Source organism: Xenopus tropicalis, chromosome 5 (assembly GCF_000004195.4).
Source record: "Xenopus tropicalis strain Nigerian chromosome 5, UCB_Xtro_10.0, whole genome shotgun sequence".
NCBI classification, from domain to species: domain Eukaryota; kingdom Metazoa; phylum Chordata; class Amphibia; order Anura; family Pipidae; genus Xenopus; species Xenopus tropicalis.
Genome location: NC_030681.2, coordinates 143,656,647 through 143,682,816, shown reverse-complemented (window position 1 = coordinate 143,682,816; position 26,170 = coordinate 143,656,647). Strand labels below are relative to the sequence as shown.

At 38.8% G+C, this 26,170-nt stretch overlaps 1 protein-coding gene across 2 annotated transcripts in view; it reads left to right on the top strand.

The window, feature by feature from the left end:
* The window catches only part of ldah (lipid droplet associated hydrolase), a 136,196-nt gene that overhangs the window by 36,207 nt on the left and 73,819 nt on the right, over positions 1-26,170 (top strand). Inside the window, exon 3 of one of the 2 annotated variants that reach the window (XM_002934490.5) lies at positions 8,685-8,819. The exons of the other annotated variant lie outside the window; for it this stretch is intronic. Coding sequence (XP_002934536.2) covers positions 8,685-8,819 — 135 coding nt within the window. The remainder of the gene's footprint in view (positions 1-8,684; positions 8,820-26,170) is intronic. 2 annotated transcript variants of the gene reach the window in all.

Below are 26,170 nucleotides of genomic sequence, written 5' to 3'. Positions count from 1 at the left end.
CAGCACAAATGGAGCCATTTCAGCTGCACGTTCTAAACAAAGCTCCGTTAAGGCAAGCGCTGATCCGCAGAGCGCTCACACCGAAGCCTCTTATGTCTTTTTCCTTGTTAATTACTCTCACTATTGTAAGTCCGCCCTTACATCAGAGACATCTACGATAAGCACATTGTTCTTGCATCACCACATGCAAATGTAACTGTTAATGGGGCAGTGCCCTATTGTGGTGGTTCATGATTTTTATCCACAGGTTATGTATGGCTTTGTTAGCTTATTGGATGAATCCTAGATCGTAAGCTCTTGGAGCTGGGTCCTGCTTCCAGTTGTATCCTGAATTGTAAGTACTTTACTAATTGTATTTATTGAGTCCTTTTGTAATGTGCTGTGTATCCTTGCCATGGCAGTTACAGAAGGCTACAACTTCAGGCGGGAGTTACCTATCCATAAAGACCTTTAAAGGAAAACTGTACCCCCAAACAATGTAGGTGTATATAAAAATATGTTGCATTAAACAGCTCTTGTGTGAAACCCTGATTCATACAGAACCATTTTTTCATTAAATATACTTTATTTAGTAGTATGTGCCATTGAGTAATCCTAAGTTGAATATTGCCATTTTAAGTACTAAGGGCCGTCCCTAGGTCATACAATTCACGATACACACAAACAAGCCAAGGCACATATTCATGCTAGGCCACATCAGCCAATGAATGGACAGAGTTCTGCCTTTTGCTTCCACACTACTTCCTGTTACAGTTAGAGCTGCATCACTTCCTGTCAGCTGATCTCTGAGGGAGCACACAGCCCATCACCAAATGGCGGCTCTAGGGAAAGGATGTAAAAAGGGCAATATTTACTGATATATACATTCCAGTTTGGTAAGATTCTTTTATCGGCTGCTGAATATGATAAAAATTTGTTGGTTAAGTATTTATGTTGGGGGTATAGTTTTCCTTTAAAGGCACAGTAAGAGCCTTTAGGTGCTGTGTGGGGTAACATAGCATATGTATTATGCCCCAGCACACTGGAAATCTCTGCCACTTCTGATGTCTCGGGATTTCCTGTCCCAGTGGGAATAATAGTGCCCCTGTGCATTCTGGTCTGTAGGGCAAAGCAGTGACAAAGTAATATTGAGCAGCTTTCCCCTACAGTCCTGTGGCAGGTAGGATTTGCTGAAGTTGGTCTGGGTTTATGATATGATGGGTTTATGGATAGCTAGCTGGTACCAGGCTGGGTTGAGAAAAATGCAGTTGTCGGTTGGGTTGGATTACGGGTTGAGGGCCTACTGGTCAGTTGTTGGGTTTACCTAATTAGACCTGTGTATGTCTCTAGACTGTAACTGGAACTTTTACATTCTGATTGGCTACATCGGGCCCGGAATGTTGATGGACCACTATCTTTCCATACTGGTACAACAGAACCCTGCTATACTGGGCTGCTTGCAGGCATATCAGGAGGCTGTAGCCACTGCAGTTCCACCATGCATTTACCTTGCGTCAAGTACCTTGTGCCGACTTGTAAAGTGTATTGTGGGATTATTGGAATAATGGAAACGTTGACATATCCCGATTGTACACATTGGTGCTGGGCTGCGCGCAGTTGTTCTGCAGCTTTTGTCTCTGCCCAGTACGTTTAGTGCTGGAGACAAAATAATGTAAAGTCATTTTTCCAAAGGAACATAGAGTGGGAAAAGTAACCCAAGAATTCAGGCCAAACCAATAGTTCACTCGTCTATCATTGAGGGGCCCCTGGGTTGGAGTATGAAGTCATCTGACCATGGCATGACATCTGAGAATGATGTCATGCCATTTCCTCTACCCATTACCTTCCTACTTATGTAAGCGCTGCTGATTTCTATTTTTACAGCATTAAAATTGTGTATACAGGGTAGGCTTCATTTATCAAGCTGCCTTGTGATGTGATTTACCCCCATGAATTTGCTATACTGAAAATAGTTTGGCCATGCTAAGCCATTGTTTAGCATCCATATTTGCGTGCCTAATTCATTTGCCCCCTTTATACCCAATAGGCCTCATTTACATCCACAAGCGCAGTTGCAGTCCCCGCATTTTCCCCGCAGTCAGTTGTTCCTAAAACCACATTAAAGGTACTTGCGTCAAAATACACCCCAATAAGGGGTAATTATATCTTAGTTGGGATCAAGTACAGGAACTGTTTTATTATTACAGAGAAAAGGGAATCATTTAACCATGAAATAAACCCAATAGGGCTGTTCTGCCCCCAATAAGGGGTAATTATATCTTAGTTGGGATCAAGTACAGGTACTGTTTTATTATTACAGAGAAAAGGGAATCATTTAACCATGAAATAAACCCAATAGGGCTGTTCTGCCCCCAATAAGGGGTAATTATATCTTAGTTGGGATCAAGTACAGGTACTGTTTTATTATTACAGAGAAAAGGGAATCATTTAACCATTAAATAAACCCAATAGGGCTTTTCTGCCCCAATAAGGGGTAATTATATCTTAGTTGGGATCAAGTACAGGTACTGTTTTATTATTACAGAGAAAAGGGAATCATTTAACCATTAAATAAACCCAATAGGACTGTTCTGCCCCAATAAGGGGTAATTATATCTTAGTTGGGATCAAGTACAGGTACTGTTTTATTATTACAGAGAAAAGGGAATCATTTAACCATTAAATAAACCCAATAGGGCTGTTCTGCCCCCAATAAGGGGTAATTATATCTTAGTTGGGATCAAGTACAGGTACTGTTTTATTATTACAGAGAAAAGGGAATCATTTAACCATGAAATAAACCCAATAGGGCTGTTCTGCCCCCAATAAGGGGTAATTATATCTTAGTTGGGATCAAGTACAGGTACTGTTTTATTATTACAGAGAAAAGGGAATCATTTAACCATGAAATAAACCCAATAGGGCTGTTCTGCCCCCAATAAGGGGTAATTATATCTTAGTTGGGATCAAGTACAGGTACTGTTTTATTATTACAGAGAAAAAGAAAAATCAGAAAAATAATTTTTAAAACTTAGAATTATTTGGTTATAATGGAGTCTATGTGACCTGGCCTTTCCGTAATTCGGGACTTTCTGGATAACGGGTTTTCGGATAAGCATTTGCCCTGGAGCAGTAACCCATAGCAACCAATCAGTGGGCAGTATTTACTGGTAACCTGTTTAAAAGTAGACATCTTATTGGTTGCTATGGGTTACTCCTTCTGAACATACTTAGTGCCTTTTATTACATATGGGGGATAGTTTGTAAATGAGACTTCATTATTGTTTTTGCCTAATGTAATTTCTCAGAGCTGGGGAAAAAATCAGTAACATTTTCTTTCAGTACGGGAAGTGGAACCGATTTGTCCCGGAACGGTCATTAGTTCCAGGTGCTGCAAATGATCCGTATTTCAACGCCTAAAACTCCCGTCAGATGGGTGGCAGACACTTTCACTGGCTGGCCAGCCAATGGCCGGCACTTGGGAACACATCTAATTCCTAGATCCTTAGGGTATGTGACTTGTCCCAAGACATTAGAGAGACCTGTGCATTGAGAAGGTTAATGTCATTTTTCACTGGAAGCTGGAGGAAAGTGGATATTGTAATTGCCCTCGTGTCTGTTTAGAGGTCATCCCGACCTGTTGACAGTAAACAGCTAGATGCACTGCGCGGCAGCACGGAGAAAGGAGATGGCCTGTGCACCTCGACACGCCGCTCGCCCCTCACCGCCAGCTTGTTCAACATTTGCTTCTATTCAACAACATTTCACAGCTGTTCCCTGAAATACATATGATGAGAATTTAATGCCTAACATTTCCTACAAAATGCTTGAAAAGATTTAGAAGTACTCATCTGGCCTTAAAGAAAAATAGCACGTAGCCAAAACAAATCCACAAAGTGCACTAAATTTAAGCAGGGTGGGGGGGGGAGTCAGCTCGTGGATATTACAATCCAAACAATAGTGTAATTCTCATCTCCTACTGTCGGGATAGCGCACAAATGTATTTCATTTAACAAATGCAACTCTGGCAGGATTTTTGGGCAAAGTGCTGCATCCTATTGGATTTTTTTGGCTCGGAGCGTGGCTGGCGTTGCTGAGGGTACAGTAATAAAATTTCACCGCTGAGCTCCTATCCGTAACGAATATGAACTTAGAGACACTCAACGTGCTGTTCTGCTGAGCAAAGGCCATTGTGACTGGAGTTACGTCAACATCTAGGAGATGATAAATTCCCTAACCTTGGCTGAACACGAGTATAAATGGGATTTTTAATTCTATTTGGTGCTGCATTTTGGACAAGTGCAGAAGAAGACGCCTCATTCTCTTGCATGATGGCTGAAGGCCTTTCCAGAGATTGGTATTTCACTATACAGGAAATAAATTCTCTTATTTGCTCAGCAGCAGATCAATAACCAGTTTGTGACCAGACTGAACAATGACTTTGAAGTCAACGACTCACCAGGAATGGGTTCAACGGACAGCTGAGCACCTCATCATCATGGACTTCATGATCTTACCTACGTTCCCATGCTTTGGCCGACTTTTGGTGGCTTTTGGGTAAGAAGACAGAGAGAATATGGTCTGCAGGTTCTTATATCTGGAATGCTTGGGACCTGGGGGTTTTCCAGATAAGGGATCTTTCTGTAATTTGAAATCATTCAAAGATTGAATAAACCAAAATATTGTTTTGCCACCAATATGGATCCATGCAACTAAGTTTTGATCAAGTACAAGGTACTGCTTTATTATTACAGAGAATATTTTGCTTATAATGGACTCTATGGGAGATGACCTCCGGTAATTCGGAGCTTTCTGGATACTGGGTTTCCGAATATGGAGTCCTATACCCGTATGTGTATTGCATAAAGTAACCAGTTCAAGCAAATTAAATGTCTTTTGGACTAATATGTCTGTCCTGGTAGAGTAATGAATCTTGATTCAAAACAAACTAAATACATCTATACAAACCTCCCACGGGACTTCGGCTCATTTATCAGCACTGGGCAAATTTGCTTGTGGGCAGTTACCCATAGCAACCAGTCAGTGATTGGCATCTTTTTTAGGCACCTTCAGGTAGAACAATGAATGCAACAATTTGATTTGTTGCCATGGGTTACTGCCCACAGTCAGATTTGCCCAGTGTTGATAAATGACCCCTGGCTAACAGTAAAGCAGAAAGAACAGTTCATTACACAGAAGGGATTTAAGGGCACTAATGGCAGGGTGTAAAGCAGTAATCCCCAACCAGTGGTTTGTTGCTCTCCAAACCCTTGGATGTTGCTCCCAGTGGCCTCAAAGTAGGTGCTAATGTTTAAATTTCTGGCTTGGAGGCAAGTGTTGATTTCATAAAACCCAGTGTAAAGCCAAACAGAGCCTTCTATAGGCTACTAGTCCACAAAGGGGCTACCAAATAGCGAATTATAGCTCTTATTTGCACCCCCAGGAGCTTTTTCTATGTTTGTGTTGTTCCCCATTATGTTGATCCATTTGAATGTGGCTCACGGATATAAAAGGTTGGGGATCCCTGGTGTAAAGTGTCAACAGTGGTGCAGAGTGCAGTGTTTTTTACCCTGTAGATTGCATCCTTAGGTGCAGGCCTGCTCCAGCATAACGTGGAAAGACCTACCTGCGTTGGGCAATGCTGTATTCATAAGGGAAGAGGGGCAGCAAATGGATGTTCCCTTAAATGCCACCTAGTTTGAGTATCAATCAGATGCAAACCCCACTAGGAACCACCAGCAAACACAAGGTTCATGGGAGCTAAAATCCCACAAGTGTTCTGTGGAAGGGTCCTAAGAAGTGCAAATTTGTACCCCTTGGGGCTCTTCCACTGGCACCTGTGGAAATAGTAAATGTGCCCAGGAAAATGACTTAGTTTTCCAATTCCCATTTACCCCCACTAAGACTTTACAGTGTTGAACTTTTTCCAGTCTTTCCAGCTTTGCCTGTTTCTATAGCATCAGCGGCTTTATTTATGGAGATATTCCATTCTTCTGCTCTGACTTGTTCTTCCTTCCCCCTGTATATACGGAACTTTGCCATGCAGCTCAGTGAAAATATTACTTACATTCTGCCTGTTCAGACCTGACAATTCACATGATTTCTTTATGAGAAGATGAAGAGCTTTTTCAGCATTATAAATAGGCAATTCCCTTAATCTAAATATAGAGGAGAGCACCATAAAGCAGAATTCTGCTAAAATGCTATTTATTTCAGACCAAAAAACACAACATGTTTCGGGCAGTGTGACGCCCTTTATCAAGTGTAAGTATTACTTAAACAAGGTGAACCATTTAAACCATAACTCCACCCTCTGTGTCCATTGATTGGTATTCAGAAGTGTCCATCAAAAGTCAAATTTTTCTCATGTGTTGCTTGTTTTTCCTTTCCATTCATTCCAATTTTAACATTGTGTTTCATCAATAACATCGATTTTAAATCTGTGAAAAATTCATATACTAAACTTTAGAAGTACAATTACAATATAGATGGTCCCCAACCACCCTACACCATATAGAAATTATTAAAAACAAACATAAACTGGCCAGAACATATCTCATATCCAGTGTTATATTACTACACAGTTTAAAATACATAGATCATTGATTGATAATAATAATGGTAATCACACCATCAGAAATTACTCTTACCCTTATCTTAATGAAGCTACACACCCTGACGCAAAGGAATTCAAGGCCTGTAAAAAATCAATCATATTTATAAATACATATTACTAGCACATCATCGAAATATTAAAAATCATTATAAAAAGGGTTTCAGACTCCACGCATCATTGAGGCCATCTGGAACTAGAGTATTAAGCTTCTTTATCCATTTGCCCTCGAGTTTCAGGAGATTTTTCTTGCGATCACCCCCTCTAGGCAATTCCCTTATCAATTTTCATGGGAGCGAATGGTAACATTACTGCCTTCCCTGCTTACACTATAAATACACTTAAATGTTAGAGAAGAGCACATTTGAATCATGACTTCTTTATAGTGTCCCTTATCCTTATGTTAAAGGGACACTCCCTGCTGGTCATTTGTCTTCAATTATTAACTTTTATTACTACGTATTTTTGTATCCCAAAAGTATATAAGTGTGAGCTGTTCCTGCTTTGGAGAACATTTGTCGGATGAATCTAAGGACTGCTTTACATATATATATATATTTAATCTATCAAAAAATGGGCCGCTCCACACAGGACTTATGACGAAATTCAACAATTTATTGGAAGATATGTGCACCCTCGCTAACTCTTTGTTAAGTGTTGTGTGAATATACGGAACCTTGCTGTCTGTTGATTCCGTTGCTTCTTTAACGTACAAGTTGCTATCTATTTGGTTTTCTGTAATTTTATAAATCTTTGATGAAATATAAATGACTCTCTGGACTATAAGACTTTAGCACAAAATCAACTCTAAGGGGCACATTTACTAATCCACGAATCCGAATCACGAATGGGAAAAAATCGCATTGGAAACGAAAATTTCGGAAGATCGCAAATATCACGAAAATGCTTACAAAAAAATCGTATTAGTCACGGTAATATCAGTTTTTGGTTGACACTTTATTGATTGTCACTTTGATGTATATATAACTTGTATATATTATTGCAAACACATCATGTTTTTGTCACAGTCCTGTGTTTCCCGCCACACTGGGTATTTAAGTCTAGTTTTTTTGTGTGTGTGTTAACTTTGATAAAGGCTGCAGGAGTAGCCGAAACGTCAGTTCTTCACTATCTTCCAATAAATTATTGAATTTCGTCATAAGTCCTGTGTGGAGCGGCCCATTTTTTGATCGATTATCTACGTGTTGAGGACTGCACCCAGGCATTCAGTGCTGAGTTATCGTGAGTGCTGACCTGCTCTACATTCTATATATATATTTATTCACTATAGCAAAAAAGGAAAAGTTGTGCTTTTTTTGCTTTATTTTATACAGGGGCAGTGGCCAGCTCCATGCTGTAGCGCCCATAATTCCCTGGAAGGTTTATTACTCAACGTTTCGGTCTCACACAGAAACCTTCATCTGGAGTGAAAGGTTTCTGTGTGAGACCGAAATGTTGAGTAATAAACCTTCCTATTTTTGCATTTACATTTTGCTCACAATTCTTTAAATGCTAGGAGTGCTGTCCTTGTTCAAGTATATATATCTATATATATATATATATATATATATATATGCACCTCTTACTTATGTTACATAAAGAATACAATTTGAGTTTTTAAATGAAAGAAAACAGCGTTGGTGCCTCTTTAAGGGAACGGACTGCACTGATGGAGTTCACCATGTTTGTCACTATAAATGAGCTGTTACCAGTTACATTATTTTGTGTTTGCATGGAGAATTTGCCAGTAATTTCGCAGGAGTCTGTTTTGGATTGAGAACACAGGAACAGGAAGTGTGTAAATGTGTCACTTGATTGTGTAAACATCCTATGCGAAGGGGTATTGCCTTACCGTAACAAATAACAACCCATCACACGCTGAGTGAAACATTACTGATTTATTATTCGACACACATATTGTAGGAAGCCAAACCAACATTGGCAACTTGGATTTGGAGTTGAATGATTGTTTATGCATACACTGCCCAACAGATGTTAGTCTTGCAATATAATAGGCAGCATTGCTTTCTCATGTTTGTGTTCATACATCATTCCTGGGATCTACACATTCATTTCTGGGTTTTTTTTGCAGGTAATCCGGGTGTAGTAGGCTTTTATAGGACCTTTATGCAGTCGCTCTACTGTAGTCTGGATCAACGGTATCCAGTGTGGGCCATCAGCCATGCAGGCCATTGCTCCCCACCAAGAGGAATGGACATGACTCAAGGTATCCTATGAATTTGATTTATTCTGAGTGAAATGCCTAAATGTTAGCTGTTGTAATGACTTCAGTGAGTAGGGACATACTCCTCGACTAGTCAAGACCAAAATACTCTTAACCAACATGAATGGGTTTCTGAGCATCAGTTGGAACAATAAACCCACTCCAACACAGATAATAAGACGATTCCAGCATGGCTGCCATAATAAGGACTACAGGCTTTTCAGACTCAAGCCTTACTGTAAGAACGGAGGCATGAAGTTGTTGGGATCCCATTGCCCTTACATTGCCATGTTAGGTTACAGAGGGGTAACTATGATTTTCACATCTTGCCCTCTATATCTTTCCATATGTCCTGTTTACCTGGGAATGCCTTGGATTTTGGAGCACAAAGCTTACCATTTTGGGTTTAGTTCAGAAAAATTGCCAGTGCAATAATGTTGGGATAACTGTCACCTTTGTGCCTGTGACAATGTCAGCTAGTGATGTCTTCTTAGGAATCAGTTGGACTTAAAGGAACAGTAACACTAAAAAATAAAAATGTTTTAAAATAATTAAAATATAATGTACTGTTGCCCTGCACTGGTAAAAGTTGCGTGTTTGCTTCAGAAAGTCTACTATAGTTAATAGAAATAGCTGCTGTGTAGCCATGGGGGCAGCCATTTAAATTGAAAAAAGGAGAAAAGGCACAGGTTACATAAGAAGATACCAGATAAACTGTGTAGAATACAATGGGAATCTGCTACTTATCTGTTATCTGCTTAGTAACCTGTGCCTTTTCTCCTTTTTTCAATTTAAATGGATGCCCCCATGGCTACACAGCAGGGTATTTATATAAATTGCAGTAGTGTTTATGAAGAAAGCACACAACTTTTACCAGTGCAGAGCAATAGTATATAATATATTAATTATTTTTATACACTTTCATTTTTTGGTGTTACTGTTCCTTTAAGGAGACTTTTTTGTGGTTGGCCCTGGGTAAATGTCCCCTCGGCCTATAAGTAATAAGGTCAGCTTGATTTGGCTCTTATACTTGCACTGGAATTTGTTTTGGCATGCAAGATGTTATCCATAAACATCAAAATATAGGTACAGGTATGGGACCTGTTATCCAGAATGCTCGGGACCTGGGGTTTTTCGGATAAGGGATCTTTCCATAATTTGGATCTCCATAACTTAAGTCTGCTAAAAATCATTTAAACATTAAATAAACCGTATAGGATTGTTTAGCCCCCAATAAGGGGTAATTATATCTTAGTTGGGATCAAGTACAGGTACTGTTTTATTATTACAGAGAAAAGGGGATAATTTAACCATTAAATAAACCCAATAGGGCTGTTCTGCCCCCAATAAGGGGTAATTATATCTTAGTTGGGATCAAGTACAGGTACTGTTTTATTATTACAGAGAAAAGGGGATAATTTAACCATTAAATAAACCCAATAGGGCTGTTCTGCCCCCAATAAGGGGTAATTATATCTTAGTTGGGATCAAGTACAGGTACTGTTTTATTATTACAGAGAAAAGGGGATAATTTAACCATTAAATAAACCCAATAGGGCTGTTCTGCCCCCAATAAGGGGTAATTATATCTTAGTTGGGATCAAGTACAGGTACTGTTTTATTATTACAGAGAAAAGGGAATCATTTAACCATTAAATAAACCCAATAGGGCTGTTCTGCCCCCAATAAGGGGTAATTATATCTTAGTTGGGATCAAGTACAGGTACTGTTTTATTATTACAGAGAAAAGGGAAATCATTTTTGGAGTCTATTGGAGATGGCCTATCTGTAATTCGGAACTTTCTGGATAATGTACCTACTTTGGGCCAGATTCTAGTGCTCTTTTGAGGTCTAGGGGATGTGCAAAGGTAAGCCATATGGCAATTACTTATATAAGGTCTGAATTGTGGGTCTGATTGGTTAGTGGGTCAGAGCAGGTAAAAATGGCAGGTATTGTTTCTGGGTGTGGGTTTAAACTTGCAAGTCTGTATGTTAGGCTGCGCGGTGTGCCCTCTGTTTACAGTAAATGAAAGATAAAATCAACTTTTTTACACAGGCATATATTTCATTGTAAAGCGATACTGAATCCATTTTAGAACACCATCCCGATTTCCCCCTACTTTCTCCATTTTCCTTTCTTTTCACTTTAACGGGGTCAAGGGGACCCTTGTGGCCACCCGTACTGCTCACAAATGAGCGGGGTGGCGTTTAAGTAAGAAAAGGATATAGATATATGCATTTTAGGCAGTTTTAAATATACACCAATAGATGGCAGATGATCTCTCTCGGTAGTTAAAATAAAATATAGTAGGAGCCACACAGTGGAGGTACACAGACAGATTCAATATCGCTCTGCTGGCGTAACTGAACCCCTTTTTATCCATAGAGCCCATTATCAGAGAGGGTGTGCAGGGATTCCAGTGATATTGTAAAGGATACATATGATTTATTTTGATTTATTGCGCTGAACACGAGAAAGAAAGAGAAATACTAAATATATTGCTGGAAGAAAACTAGAAGTTCATAAGTGAGTCCCTCATATGGTATAGGAAGCTCTTATACATTCACTGCAGGGTTGACAAGCAAACAACGTACAGGCAGGCACTAGAGCAGGAAAAGAATACAGCACCCTGATTGGACGACCTGTATGAATAGCAATTAGGGCATTTAAACAATTTCTTTGTAAAGGGGGGAAAAGCTGATTTTAACAGCAAATATCTGTGTCATAATTGATGGAATCAATTGATGGAGTTCAAATTTTTATTGAATTATGTAATATTGTTGCAATTGAAACAGAAAGCCCTACCCCTTTAAAAGCTTGCAGCGACCCAACTTCTTAAAGGAACAGTAACACCAAAAAAAATAAAAATGTATCAGCATAATTAAAGTATAATATACCATTGTAATGTACTATTGTTCTGCACTGGTAAAAGTTGTGTGTTTGCTACAGAAACCCTACTATAGTTTATATTAATAGTCTGTTGTGTCACCATGGGGGCAGCCATTCCTGCACTGGTAAAAGTTGTGTGTTTGCTACAGAAACCCTACTATAGTTTATATTAATACTCTGCTGTGTCACCATGAGGGCAGCCATTCAAGCTGCAAAAAAGGAGAAAAGGCACAGGCTACAAAGCAGATAACAGATAAAACACTATTGTATTCTACAGGACTTATCAGTTGTCTGCTATGTAACCTGTTCCTTTCCTCCTTTTTTCCAGCTTGAACGGCTGCCCCCGGGGCTACACAGCAGGGTATTTATATAACTTATAGTATCGTTTCTGTTGCAAACACCCCAGTTATACCAGTGCAGGGCAACAGTACATTATACTTTAATTACTTTGAAACATTTTCATTTTTTTAGTGTTACTGTTTCTTTAAGCAGTCCTTAGCTAGATTAGGCCAGTAATTTGCTGCCATTGTAGCGTCATCCTCTAGAAATCAGATCCAGGGAATGATGTCACAATGCTTTTTAAAAATGTGTGGGTATTCATGTAATGAGGCTGTATATTACAGTATGGAAGATAAGAGGCCGTCTTTCACCTCCAAAGGCCTGAATTATGTCCCCGCTGTGAGTGTGTGAATGTATTTACATATCTGTGTGAGAAGGGGGTTAAAAGTGATGATCTCTGTTAAGTGGTAAGCGCACAGCTAATATCAATTAACACGAGTTCTGCTTTCAGACCCCAGGCCTCTGATGAATGACTGTTTATGAGCTAATGATTATTTCAAGAATGTCATTTGGAGTAACTAAAGCCAAGTCCGTAGCCTACGAGGCCTTGCTATTGCCTCTAGGATCTAACCTATGACATGTTATGGTAGCACCATCACTTCCATTTAAAACAAGTCATTCCTCATGCGCAGCCATCTCATTCTGGGAATCCTGTCCAAATTGTTCATTTGCGGCGTGGAAAAAAACAAACAACATTTCCCTATTATAAACAGTGGGATCGTGAACTGAACTGCGGCCAAACAAATGGAAAAGTTCAGAGAACTCCTTATAAATTGGATTTCAAAAATCAGTCCTTCTGCAGGGCCTCTATTCCTGTACTGTAAGAGCAGGGCTGTCGTCCGACAATATAGGAACCAGGGCAATACAATGCTGGGGGTGCGAGAGTAAATAATAAACAAACTGCAACTCCCAGCATCCTCCCTGCTTTCAGCTAAAAGAGGCATTTCCAACACATATAGTAATTTGCAGGTTCAACATCTCCAATGTATTACAGACAAGCCTGTGAAATGGGGTAAAGGCATATTAAAAACCCCTAGTTACATAGTGGATTTTTGCATTTGATCAAAGAATGGCAAATTCTGATTGGCCAGGTGGTTGTAGGTTTTGGGACTGTGGCCTTGTAAATAAAAGAAGAGAAAAGGGAATCATTTAAACATTAAATAAACCCAATAGGGCTGTTCTGCCCCCAATAAGGGGTAATTATATCTTAGTTGGGATCAAGTACAGGTACTGTTTTATTATTACAGAGAAAAGGGAATCATTTAACCATTAAATAAACCCAATAGGATTGTTCTGCCCCCAATAAGGGGTAATTATATCTTAGTTGGGATCAAGTACAGGTACTGTTTTATTATTACAGAGAAAAGGGAATCATTTAACCATTAAATAAACCCAATAGGGCTGTTCTGCCCCCAATAAGGGGTAATTATATCTTAGTTGGGATCAAGTACAGGTACTGTTTTATTATTACAGAGAAAAGGGAATCATTTAACCATTAAATAAACCAATAGGGCTGTTCTGCCCCCAATAAGGGGTAATTATATCTTAGTTGGGATCTAGTACAGGTACTGTTTTATTATTACAGAGAAAAGGGAATCATTTAACCATGAAATAAACCCAATAGGGCTGTTTTGCCCCCAATAAGGGGTAATTATATCTTAGTTGGGATCAAGTAGAAGGTTCTATTTTATTATTACAGAGAAAAAGGAAATCATTTTTAAAAATTAGAATTATTTGCTTATAATGAAGTCTATGGGTGATGGCCTTTCTGTAATTCGGAACTTTCTGGATAACGGGTTTCCGGATAAGGGATCCTATACCTGTATATGGCATATATATGTATATCATGCTTGACAAAGGGGCGGTTCTTGCCTCGAAACGTTGCATTTTTTCCGCAATAAAGAATTTTAAGGGCTAAGTCCCGTTTGAAGCTCTTGAGTGCCACTGCCATTTGTTCGTTTGATATATATGTATATGCCATGTTTTTAACCACAATGCAGCATTTTTTCCAGAGTTCCAGTATATTTGTGGGCATGTACAAACTGTTAATGCAATGACACACATACACCTCTAGCAGCCATTGCCTGTTGGTAGGGGACTTACTGGGGACTTGCAGTTTAACAACAGTTTGGGGCCCACGGCCGTACCTTTAATCCAAGTCTGATGGGAAAAGAATGAAATACTGCATTGCTTGTGTCTGGAGTATCCTTGAAGGTAAAAGGTATGAAAGCGAGGGAGTTCTATTGTACGGGGCTCTCTCTCATAGGAAGAAAGGTTAGAGGACATCTGGGTTGCTAAGTTTCAGCTGTACAGCCAACCACCAACCCTTGTGCACAAATTCCTTTTTATTGCCAACATGCCATCTTATACAGAGCCCCAACACTATATTAATCTCCACTTTTCTTTTCTCCTTTTCTTCATTATAAAGGAGGTGTTGTAGTTAACCAGCATGATGTTGTAGACCTTTGTGAGTCTTTTTGTCTGGACTTTCCAGGGTGCCCAAAATGAACTGTTGTGGTCTGGAATGTCAACAGGAATTTCTTTTCAGATCACATTCACAAGCCAAATATCAATTAAGCACCTTTCTGTGCCATTTTCCTCCCCCCGTCTTCATACTATGCTCGTCTCATCTGCCTAACCTGCTAGCTGTGCCGCCTCTCCATGGGATGTAGTGGAAAAAGAACATTTCACAAAAGAGGGAGCTACAACTCATTAGTCTGCATGTCATTCCCACACGTTGTCTCAGCTTATTGCTTAAAGGGAAAGAATCGCAAGGAAACAAGTTTTTTTTCGTGATCTCCATTCAGCATAACATTATATGCCTGAGCTCCAAATACTGCACCGCTTAAAGCCAACCCTATATACATCTAAATAAATATGCCTGCTATATTTATATATATCCAATATATCCAGTCCAGGTATGGAATCTATTATTTGGAAAACTGTTACCCTAAGAGCTCTAAAATATGCCATTTCCATTTCCCTAAATGTCCAAATTAAACAATGTTTTTTTTTGTCGAATTTGGTGTAATTATTAGACAGTATCCAATCCATGTTGGCGGTAAAGCCGCACCACATGTGACATGAACCTATAGGGTAGATTTGCTAAGTTTTGAACTGAAAAATCTATAAGGATCTCCTGAATTAAGGTGGCCGTACACGGGCCGATTCTAGCTGCCGATATTGGTCCCTTAGACCGATTCGGCAGCTTATCGGCCTGTGTATGGGCACTAACGACGGGCATGGCCGACCGATATCTGGCCTGAAATTGGGCAGATCTTGATCGGGCAGGTTTAAAAATCAGTCGGATCGGGGACCACATCGGCTCGTTGATGCGGTCCCTGAACCATGGATGCCTATAGCCGTCATTCTAATTCGATCATTTGGCCCCAGGGCCAAATGTCCGAATTAGCCTGATATCCCCCACCCATAGGTGAGGATATCGGGAGAAGATGCCAAGCAAGCGGATCTTAGCGTGTATGGCCACCTTTAGTAACACTTTCCTAACAGTTAAGATAAGGTACCTGGCTACGAAGTTACAAAACAGTTCAAGCAATTACAGGTATGGGATCCCTTATCTGGAAACCCGTTATCCAGAAAGTTCAGACTTACGGGAAGGTCATCTCCCATAGACTCAATTTTAATCAAATAATTCAGATTTTTAAGAATGATTTCCTTTTTCTCTGTAATATAAAATAGAACTTTGTACTTGTAAAACAATCCTATTGGGTTGTTGTAATGTTTCAATGATTTTTTTAGTAGACTAGACATGGAGATACAAATTATGGAAAGACCCGTTATCCAGAAAAACCCCAGGTCCTGAGCATTCTGGATAATGTCAGCCTGTCACCTTGTTCCTTAGGAATGAGCAGATGTGGTTTTCTCAAGTCAACCAAAGTTGCCTCACAAGGAAACTAAGGGCAACTTCATAAAAACAAAGGAATTTGTATGTTTTCCCACCAGCGATTTACATTATTGCCAGTGGAAAAGCCTTCAGAGGTGATTGGTTGCCCGCAATAGATGAGATTAATTGCGGTGCAACTATTCTTCTTGTCTGTCAGGGCTCTTATAAAGCCGGGAGTTTGCACGTAAATGACATTTATCCAGGGACTGGCCATCTTGGAGTCAGGAAGGAATTTTTTCCCCTCTGTGGCAAATTAGAGAGGCTTCAGATGGGGTTTTTGCCTTCCTCTGGATCAACTAGCAGTTAGGCAGGTTATATATAGGCATTATGGCTGAACGTGATGGACATACATCTTTTTTCAACCTAACTTACTATGTTACTATGTTACATTGTTGCTTTCAAGCTATGGTTGCTGTTGATCTGTATATAACGTATTGCTTCAACGACCCACTTACTCCCTCAGAATAACTACCTGGAGCATGTATTGCCCTGTGTCTCCCCACCCTCTCGCCCTGGCTTGGAAAGTAAATAAGATAAAAATGAGCCAAGCTGAGAATGAGCCAGCTAGCTAAGGGAAGTGTTGATAGATTCCTCTCATACACACCAAATGGGAACGTGCAGCCACATTTTTCCCAGTGCAGTGTCAGCCTAGTTGGCTTCCTGGCTTTCTGGGAAAGGAATTTACTGCCCCGGCGTCTCGGCCCTCCCAATGTATGCAGTGAGCGTGCAGCTGCCTCGTCATACTTTCTCTTTAAGGAAAAGCTGCCAGCAATAACGCTTGTTTTAATTGACAGTACTAGTCCATTATCTCGTGGTACCTCCAGGACGTGTCATTGTTTCTTGTTGTAAACATTGTTTAAAATACTGACCTGTCTGCGCTGATTTACGGCAAATGACTGGCAATTCGGGAATGAACTCCCACCGTAATATACCCTTCAGCTTTAATTTGCTACGGAATAAAATTGCCCTGCATTTAGCACCTTACATCAAAGCTGGTTCCCATGGATAATTCCTTTCGGCTGATAATTACATTCACGGTGAACTTAAACAAGGGTACTGTCTATTAAACAGTGACATCTTCCTGGAACATTTTATTATTCAATTAGCAAAGAGAGCAGTCTTCCCAGGAAAACATGTTTTTTTAGTCTTCACTCCTGATCTGGGAATTTCCCCCCTTATCTTCATATACAGGTATGGGATCCCTTATCCGGAAACCCATTATCCAGAAAGTTCCGAATTACGGAGAGGCCATCTCTCATAGACTCCATTATAAGCAAATAATTCTAATTTTTAAAAATGATTCCCTTTTTCTCTGTAATAATAAAACAGTACCTGTACTTGATCCCAACTAAGATATAATTACCCCTTATTGGGGGCAGAACAGCCCTATTGGGTTTATTTAATGGTTAAATGATTCCCTTTTCTCTGTAATAATAAAACAGTACCTGTAATTGATCCCAACTAAGATATAAATACCCCTTATTGGGGCAGAACAGCCCTATTGGGTTTATTTCATGGTTAAATGATTCCCTTTTCTCTGTAATAATAAAACAGTACCTGTAATTGATCCCAACTAAGATATAATTACCCCTTATTGGGGCAGAACAGCCCTATTGGGTTTATTTCATGGTTAAATGATTCCCTTTTCTCTGTAATAATAAAACAGTACCTGTACTTGATCCCAACTAAGATATAATTACCCCTTATTGGGGCAGAACAGCCCTATTGGGTTTATTTAATGGTTAAATGATTCCCTTTTCTCTGTAATAATAAAACAGTACCTGTACTTGATCCCAACTAAGATATAATTACCCCTTATTGGGGCAGAACAGCCCTATTGGGTTTATTTAATGGTTAAATGATTCCCTTTTCTCTGTAATAATAAAACAGTACCTGTACTTGATCCCAACTAAGATATAATTACCCCTTATTGGGGGCAGAACAGCCCTATTGGGTTTATTTAATGGTTAAATGATTCCCTTTTCTCTGTAATAATAAAACAGTACCTGTACTTGATCCCAACTAAGATATAATTACCCCTTATTGGGGGCAGAACAGCCCTATTGGGTTTATTTAATGGTTAAATGATTCCCTTTTCTCTGTAATAATAAAACAGTACCTGTACTTGATCCCAACTAAGATATCTTTAATCCTTATTGGAGGCAATACAACCCTATTGGTATTCAATATTTAAATTATTTTTAGCAGACTTAAGTTATGGAGATCCAAATTACAGAAAGATCCCGTATCTGGAAAATCTCAGGTCCCGAGCATTCTGGATAACAGGTCCCATACCTGTACAACAAAAATGGAATTGTCTTCACCTTTCTTCCAGCTAAACACACAGCACATTTTCCCTTTAAAGTGTTGTCCATTTGTTTTGAAATGAACCTGCTTTCAAATATTTTTTTACAAATTACTTTTCATAAAAGAGAATTTTTACAAATATTTAACAAAAAGCCTAGGAGCAGATTTATCAAAATGTTTAGAGTTTACCACAGAAAAACTCACCCACTTTCTATTCATTTCTATGGGATTTGTAGAAGTAGGAGTTCACTCTTTCATAAATATGCTTCTAAAAATCTCATAGGAATGAATAGAGAGTGGGTGAGTTTTCCTTTGGTAAAGTCTAATCTTACATTTTACATTAAAATCTCCTCGATTCCAGAATTTATATATTTGTATTTTTATGCATTTTTTGCACTTTTCCAACATTCAAAACAGAAATAAAATGTAATATTTCAATATGTTTGTGTTTGATTCACAATTAACAGTTATTCCCCAGCTCTGGCTTTGCTCTACTGTGCTTTGTGTTAGGCGAGGCTTCAAGCTGATCTCTAAATTGCACATCCCTTCTACATTGCCAAACACCGCTTGCCAAATCAGCCTCTCTTGAATGAATTCACAGCCAGCTGGCCAAGTATGGAACCCAAACAATCATTATTCTAATCAAAATATGATTGGGCGTCCATTCAAGTATCAATAAGACCAGGATAACCTCAGCGGTATCTACTTGTAGGGGCTGATTTACTAATCCACAAATCTGAATCCCAAATGGGAAAAAATCGGATTGGAAATGAACATTTTGTGACTTTTTGGTATTTTTTGCGATTTTTTTCATCAACGTCGCGACTTTTTCGTGAATTGCCGCGACATTTTTCGTAGCCGTTACGACTGGCGCGAATTGTCTTGACTTTTTCGTAGCCGTTACGGCTTGCGCGAATTGTCGTGACTTTTTCGTAGCCGGTATGACTTGCGCGAACTGTCGCAACTTTTTCGTATTGAGCGCTAGTAAACGGCGGGCAAACCTTTCTGATTTTTTCGCGACGGCTATGCAAAAGTCGCAACAATTTGCGCAAGTCGTAATGGCTACGAAAAAGTCGCGACAGCGACAAAAAAAACGCAAAATACCAATCATTACGAAAAAAACGCATTCGGACGCTTTCGATCCGTTCGTGGATTAGTAAATCGGCCCCGTAGTCTTCACAGTCCCCCATGAATTTAAGTCATTCACCAAAGGGTTGAATGTTTGGATCAACCAATTTGGTCTGCCAAATAGAAGGCAAAGGGTCACTATTTTGACAGCCTTGGGCAGACAAGCAGATCTAGATGGCTTTGTAAAATGGTGGCCAGTATACCCATACAAAAATATTTATTTTGTTGTGCCTCCTGTTTGCCAAAGCTACACATTGACAATCCCTTACCCTTTATTTGATTTGTTTTACCAGCTGCCCTGTCTGAGAAGCAGTGCCTCTTGTTTTATTAGAAAAAATGGGCTTTTCTTCTCTAGTGGAAATATGATGCAGATGAACCAACTGATATGGTTGCACTTTTGCACTTATATTGCACTTATATTTTTTAGGCTTTTGGCACACCAGCCTTAGGTAATACATAATTATGACCTGCCCAAAGCAAAACACTAAGAATAAAGGCACGCTTAGAATAGAATCCGCCCTTGTTGCCCACCATTGACCAATGGCATACTTAGAATAGAAATTTCCCTTGTTGCCCCCCATTGACTAGAATGGTCAATTTTAGGTGAACTCTAGCTGTATTCACTAGTGACAGGTTACAGGCAGTTGCCTATGAAGTCAATGTCAGATATTTCTACTCAACTTGTGCCATTATTCCTAGGGTTCTTCTTTGGGCAGGTCATGATTATGTATTATATAAGACTTCTCTGAATACATTAGACCAGGCTGCACCAATGTTTTTGCTTTTTGTTTAGTAATTTAACTTTTCTGCTTTGTCAGTTGAATGGTGACTTCTACATCTATTGTGGGGCTTAAAAATATTAAATATTAAAAATATGATCTTCAAACGAATAAACGTGATTTCTAGAGATCTGAAGAACCAGTGTGAGATCTTCATATTCTGAACACATAGGGGTGCGTTTACTAAACAATTTTGAGAAAATTTTGTATTTTTTTCCAACTTATAGAACATTTTGGAATGTATGCAAAAAGTTTGCTAAAGTTCCACGAGTTTATCGTAGTTTTCGTTAAATTTCCACGAAATGCGCAAAGAATACGAACAGTTCGGAATTCCTTAACGCTTTGGTTACACTTTCCTCAGGACTATCTTTTCGCCAGGTTTGATCTGTCGAGTACCATTGAGTCCTATGGAAAGCATCAAAGCCAGAAAGGTTTTTGTGGCATAATGAACTTTTCAGCATGAAAATATCGTGACTTTCAGAACGCAATTGTGATATTTTCATAGTAAATGTGTCCCTTTGTCAGTTGAATGGTGACTTTCTACATCTGTACCTTTGGTACGATTGTTGGGGCTATTTTTAATCAATCAAAAACAATTAATCCTTGGAGGAGCCTATTGAATGTAAAATTTATTTCTAGAGGTCTAAAGAACCAGCTAGAGAGCTCCATATTCTTAACACATTTCCAGAGAGTTGTAATTAACGATTGCTGTATCTAGACTGCTAGGAACTTTATATCATCAGCCGCTGCCCTTTCCCCTGTGTCCTGCCAAAGGACTCGTTGCCTTTAAGCTACCAAGTTTTGACATCCTAGGTTATACAAAAAGTCCCATCAATTTGAGCTTCTTCTCCTGGGCATCTCACGTTCCTCCCTTTATGCAGAGCTGTCCCCTCCGGCTATTCCTTAATTAATGATGACAAATTGAAATTTTGTTCTTTGTCCGTGGGTGTTTTCCTTTCGGGGTCCGTAGTAAATGCGACAGTTTTGGATTTTATACAAGTCACTGTCAGGGAACCATTCAAAAAGGCTGTTTTTGCAGCAATATAAACCTTTGTTTTTCCTCATTCACTGCTGTTTTTATTGTTTATACAGATTCAAATAATCCTCGAGAAAGGGAGAAATGCTCATTTCCTCATTCATTTCTTCATTTGTTTCTTTTATTTATATACTTTATATTGTATTTAATAAATATATATATATAATTCTGTTGAATTTAATTTATAATGAATTAATTAGTAAATTACTTTTTTTATTCTCTGCACTTTTACACTAATCTGAAATGGCCATTAAACCATAAAATGCCCTTTCTCATTACAAATGCAACAACTGCTTATCCATTCATTTAGTTGCTTGTAAGCAAGGAATAAAATTAATTTGAGCTTTAATTTATGTAATTAATAAGTTATAACTTTATTGACACAGTTCTTGTTCATTTTGTATGTATAACTTTATTTATAAAGCGCCACAAGGGTACGCAGCACTGTACAATCTTACAAAATACAAAATTACACACAGGGAGGACAAGTGTTATAATAAATACAATAAATATATATAAATGCACAGGGGGTAAGTGCCATGAGGTATGAGACACAGTAGGAAGGAGGTCCCTGCCCCGTAGAGCTTACAATCTAATCTTCTTACTGTTAAAACTGGCAGAGGGGCATTTACTAACGCACAATTTTTTTGGTTTGGGGTCTTTGACGCCAAAATGCAGTTTTGTTGCTAAAAAACATTCCCACAATTTTGTCTATATTATGGGACAAAACCGTAACAACTCCAAATGCAAAAATACTCCATATAAAACCTGTCAAGGCCATGTAGAAGTCAATGGGATAGGTCCCTTTTACAACAAAAAGATCTTTCTTTTGCTTTGTGGTTTTAGAGGTTTTCAGATGTTTTTTGTTGCTGGCTTCTGTCTGACAATACGAAAATGTGGTTTTCATGTAACAAAAAAGTTGCGCATTTTGTGGTTTTTTAATTTGAATCTTTTGATGAATTACATACATTCATGGAAATCAGTTTAGTCTTTTTTTTAAAAAAAAAAACTATAAAACCACGAAAATTGGAATGGTAATATATACCCCCTTAATGTTTTTCTTTTTTGTTATTTCATAAAACTCCCCCAAACAATGTCTTCAAGGCATTAAACCAGGAAGCCAATTAAGTTTTCCAGCGCACAGATCATGTGCACTATATTTGTATTTAATTTTTGGTGCCCCAGGCCATGAGAGATAAAGTAACAGTTTTTGTGAGATGTCTGTGTACTTCCCCCTTTAGTTGGGGCGGGGGGGGTGGGGTTTACTGGTTCTTTTTAGTTTTCTTTAAAGATGCACATTCCATAGGAAGGGTTAAAAAAAAATTCCCTGGGGCTTGTGTGCTCCCCCATTCCTCTCCAGCTAAGGAGAGGTTAAATGATTTTTTTTTTTTTTTAACGCTGTACAGTGGGTGGGTGCATCAGGCTAAATTGTTGCTACTTCATTTCCATCGGGAGGATGTAAGAAAGTTGTCATAAGGGTCTCCTAGTTTAGACCATTGGTTATCAATAATCTAAACTAGCCAATGATTTTCATCTTCTGTAAATGTTATCATTTTACAATTGTTTATATTGTCTGTATATAAAGTTGGCCATACACGTACCAATAAAATTGCGTGAAAACCTAGTTTCCTACAATTTTCGGACTGTGTTGTCTCCGAATTATTGTACCGATAATTTTTGTACTATGGCGATCCGTCGTTTAGTTGATCGGACAGGTTAGAAAATTTTGGTCGGCTGATGAAAAATCTGCACATGTATGGGGTCCCTTATCCGGAAACCCGTTATCCAAGCCATCTCCCATAGACTCAATTAAAAGCGAATAATTCTAATTTAAATTTTCTCTGTAATAATAAAACAGTCCCCGTACTTGATCCCAAGTAAGACATAATTACCCCTTATTGGGGGCAGAACAGCCCTATTGGGTTTATTTAATGGTTAAATGATTCCCTTTTCTCTGTAATAATAAAACAGTACCTGTACTTGATCCCAACTAAGATATAATTACCCCTTATTGGGGGCAGAACAGCCCTATTGGGTTTATTTCATGGTTAAATGATTCCCTTTTCTCTGTAATAATAAAACAGTACCTGTACTTGATCCCAACTAAGATATAATTACCCCTTATTGGGGGAGAACAGCCCTATTGGGTTTATTTCATGGTTAAATGATTCCCTTTTCTCTGTAATAATAAAACAGTACCTGTACTTGATCCCAACTAAGATATAATGACCCCTTATTGGGGGCAGAACAGTCCTATTGGGTTTATTTAATGGTTAAATGATTCCCTTTTTTCTGTAATATTAAAACAGTACCTGTACTTGATCCCAACTAAGATATAATTACCCCTTATTGGGGGCAGAACAGCCCTATTGGGTTTATTTAATGGTTAAATGATTCCCTTTTCTCTGTAATAATAAAACAGTACCTGTACTTGATCCCAACTAAGATATAATAATTCTTTACTTGAGGCTAAACAATCCTTTTAGGTTTATTCAAAGTGTAAATGATTTTTTAGTAGACGTAAAGTCTAAAGGACACACTGCTTATGGAGATCCAAATTACAGAAAGACCCCTTATCCAGAAAACCCCAGGTCCTGAGCATTCCAAATAACAGGTCCCGTAACCTGATTTTTCATATATATATATATATATATATATATATATATATATATATATATATATATATATATATATAGGCACATAGGCACAGGGTGTACAAAGAAGCGCCACCAGATCTGCAATAATGCCTCACAAATTGGGGGTCACTGCAGGACACACTGCTTAGGATTTCTCCAGTGCTCTTGAAACACTTCAAAAAATCAAGATGGCCGCCAATATCCTTTTGTGTTTTTCCTCTACAAATAGATTTGCAGCCCAAAAAAGCTCCAAATTCAAAATTTCGTTGAAAAATTGAGAGCGTTACTTGTCTCTCGAAGTATCACGAAGCAAGGACCGTTGCCTACTATAAAGCTCATTACTGCACAAAGCAAGTGAGTTATGTAGTCGGCTCCATAGGGGGCACTGGTCCATATTGTGACTTGCTGCAGTGACAATAAAAGGCTACCTTAGTGAAAAGAAAGGCCTATGAGAGGTCACACACCCGCAGTTATTTATCTGCTGCTCTGAATGTCTCTTCTGTTCTCTGTATGTCTCTTCTGTTCTCTGTACGCTCACACACACTGGTGCCAGGACCTGTCACTATTAAAATGGCCTTTTTTCAGATGGAAATTAAAATTATCTGGGCTGTGTGGCAGCTTTTGCTATTTCCGTTTGGGTTTATGATCTGTATTCCTTCTTTTTCCTTGTTTTGTTTGCTTTAACTTTATTACTTCTGAGCTCCGCACTGTTCAATAGTCCCACATTTTTATTGTTGTTTTTAGGCGACTTTGGTTTTATTGTTTTTTCCTTTTCCATTTTTTTTTTTTATCGCTGTATAACTGAATTTTGTGTACTTGAAGGACATTTTTTAGTCATTTGTAACAAAGAAACTTGACAAATAATGCGGTAAAACAGATGAAGCACGATTAGGTGTTAGCCAAGGGAGATAAACCTTCACATAACAATCTAGAAAATGTCATTGTTGTGCAGCTATAGGATTTGCTGATGGCTAATTTTACCATTTTTGCATTGACCCATATTGCTGATGGCACATTTTCATATTCTCCAGCAGTATTTTGCAGCTTGTGGAGACATATCTGAATCGGCTATTGGCACTTCCGATTTGAGCGGAAAACACACAGTGGCACTGAACTTTTCTCAAACACTCATGTAACTTGCTTGGGTGAGTTGCTGACCCTTATGGCTGCTCATTGGAGCTAGAACATAGCCTTAAAAGTGTCAGTTCTACTCGAACAGAAGTGGTTGGCACTGAGTGTGATCCTGAGTATGGTACTGAGTATTCATCGCTTAGAACATTGATCCCCATCCAGATGCTCGCAAGGAACATGTTCCTCACCAACCCCTTGTATGTTGCTCCCTCAAAGCAGGTGCTTATTTTCAAATTCCTGGATTGGAGGTATGCTTTGATGGCAGAACAAAACAGAACCTCCTGTAGGCTGCCACTCAACATAGGGTCTATCAGATAGCCAATAACAGCCCTTTTGGGCACCCCAAGGAACTTTTTTATACTTGCGTCATTCCCCAACCCTTTTTACATCTGAATGTGGCTTATGGGTAAAAAAGGTTGGGGACCCCTGGCCTACACTAATGTCTATGTTACTGTAAGATGTATAAACTCTTGTGCAATGCTGAACTTTCAGCTTTCCGCCCACACAACTTAATGGTTAGGGACCATGTATTCACTTCTTGAGACCAAATACTCCACCTCCCTGTCTAATCCCCTACAACAGTTGTCAAACTGAAGAAGTGTGGGTCATATGACCATCCTGTACATCTTTATTGACCTCTAGGTAAATAAGCTGGCCAATGAGAAACCAAACATTGTGTTTAGAATAGAATACAGGTATAGGACCCGTTATCCAGAATGCTCGGGACCTGGGGTTTTCCGGATAAGGGGTCTTTCTTTAATTCGGATCCCTACCTTAAGTCTGCTAATAAAATTATTTAAACAGTAATTAAACCCAATAGGATTGTTTTGGCTCCAATAAGGGGTAATTATATCTTAGTTGGGATCAAGTACAGGTACTGTTTTATTATTACAGAGAAAAGGGAATCATTTAACCATGAAATAAACCCAATAGGACTGTTCTGTCCCCAATAAGGGGTAATTATATCTTAGTTGGGATCAAGTACAGGTACTGTTTTATTATTACAGAGAAAAGGGAATCATTTAACCATGAAATAAACCCAATAGGGCTGTTCTGCCCCAATAAGGGGTAATTATATCTTAGTTGGGATCAAGTACAGGTACTGTTTTATTATTACAGAGAAAAGGGAATCATTTAACCATTAAATAAACCCAATAGGGCTGTTCTGCCCCAATAAGGGGTAATTATATCTTAGTTGGGATCA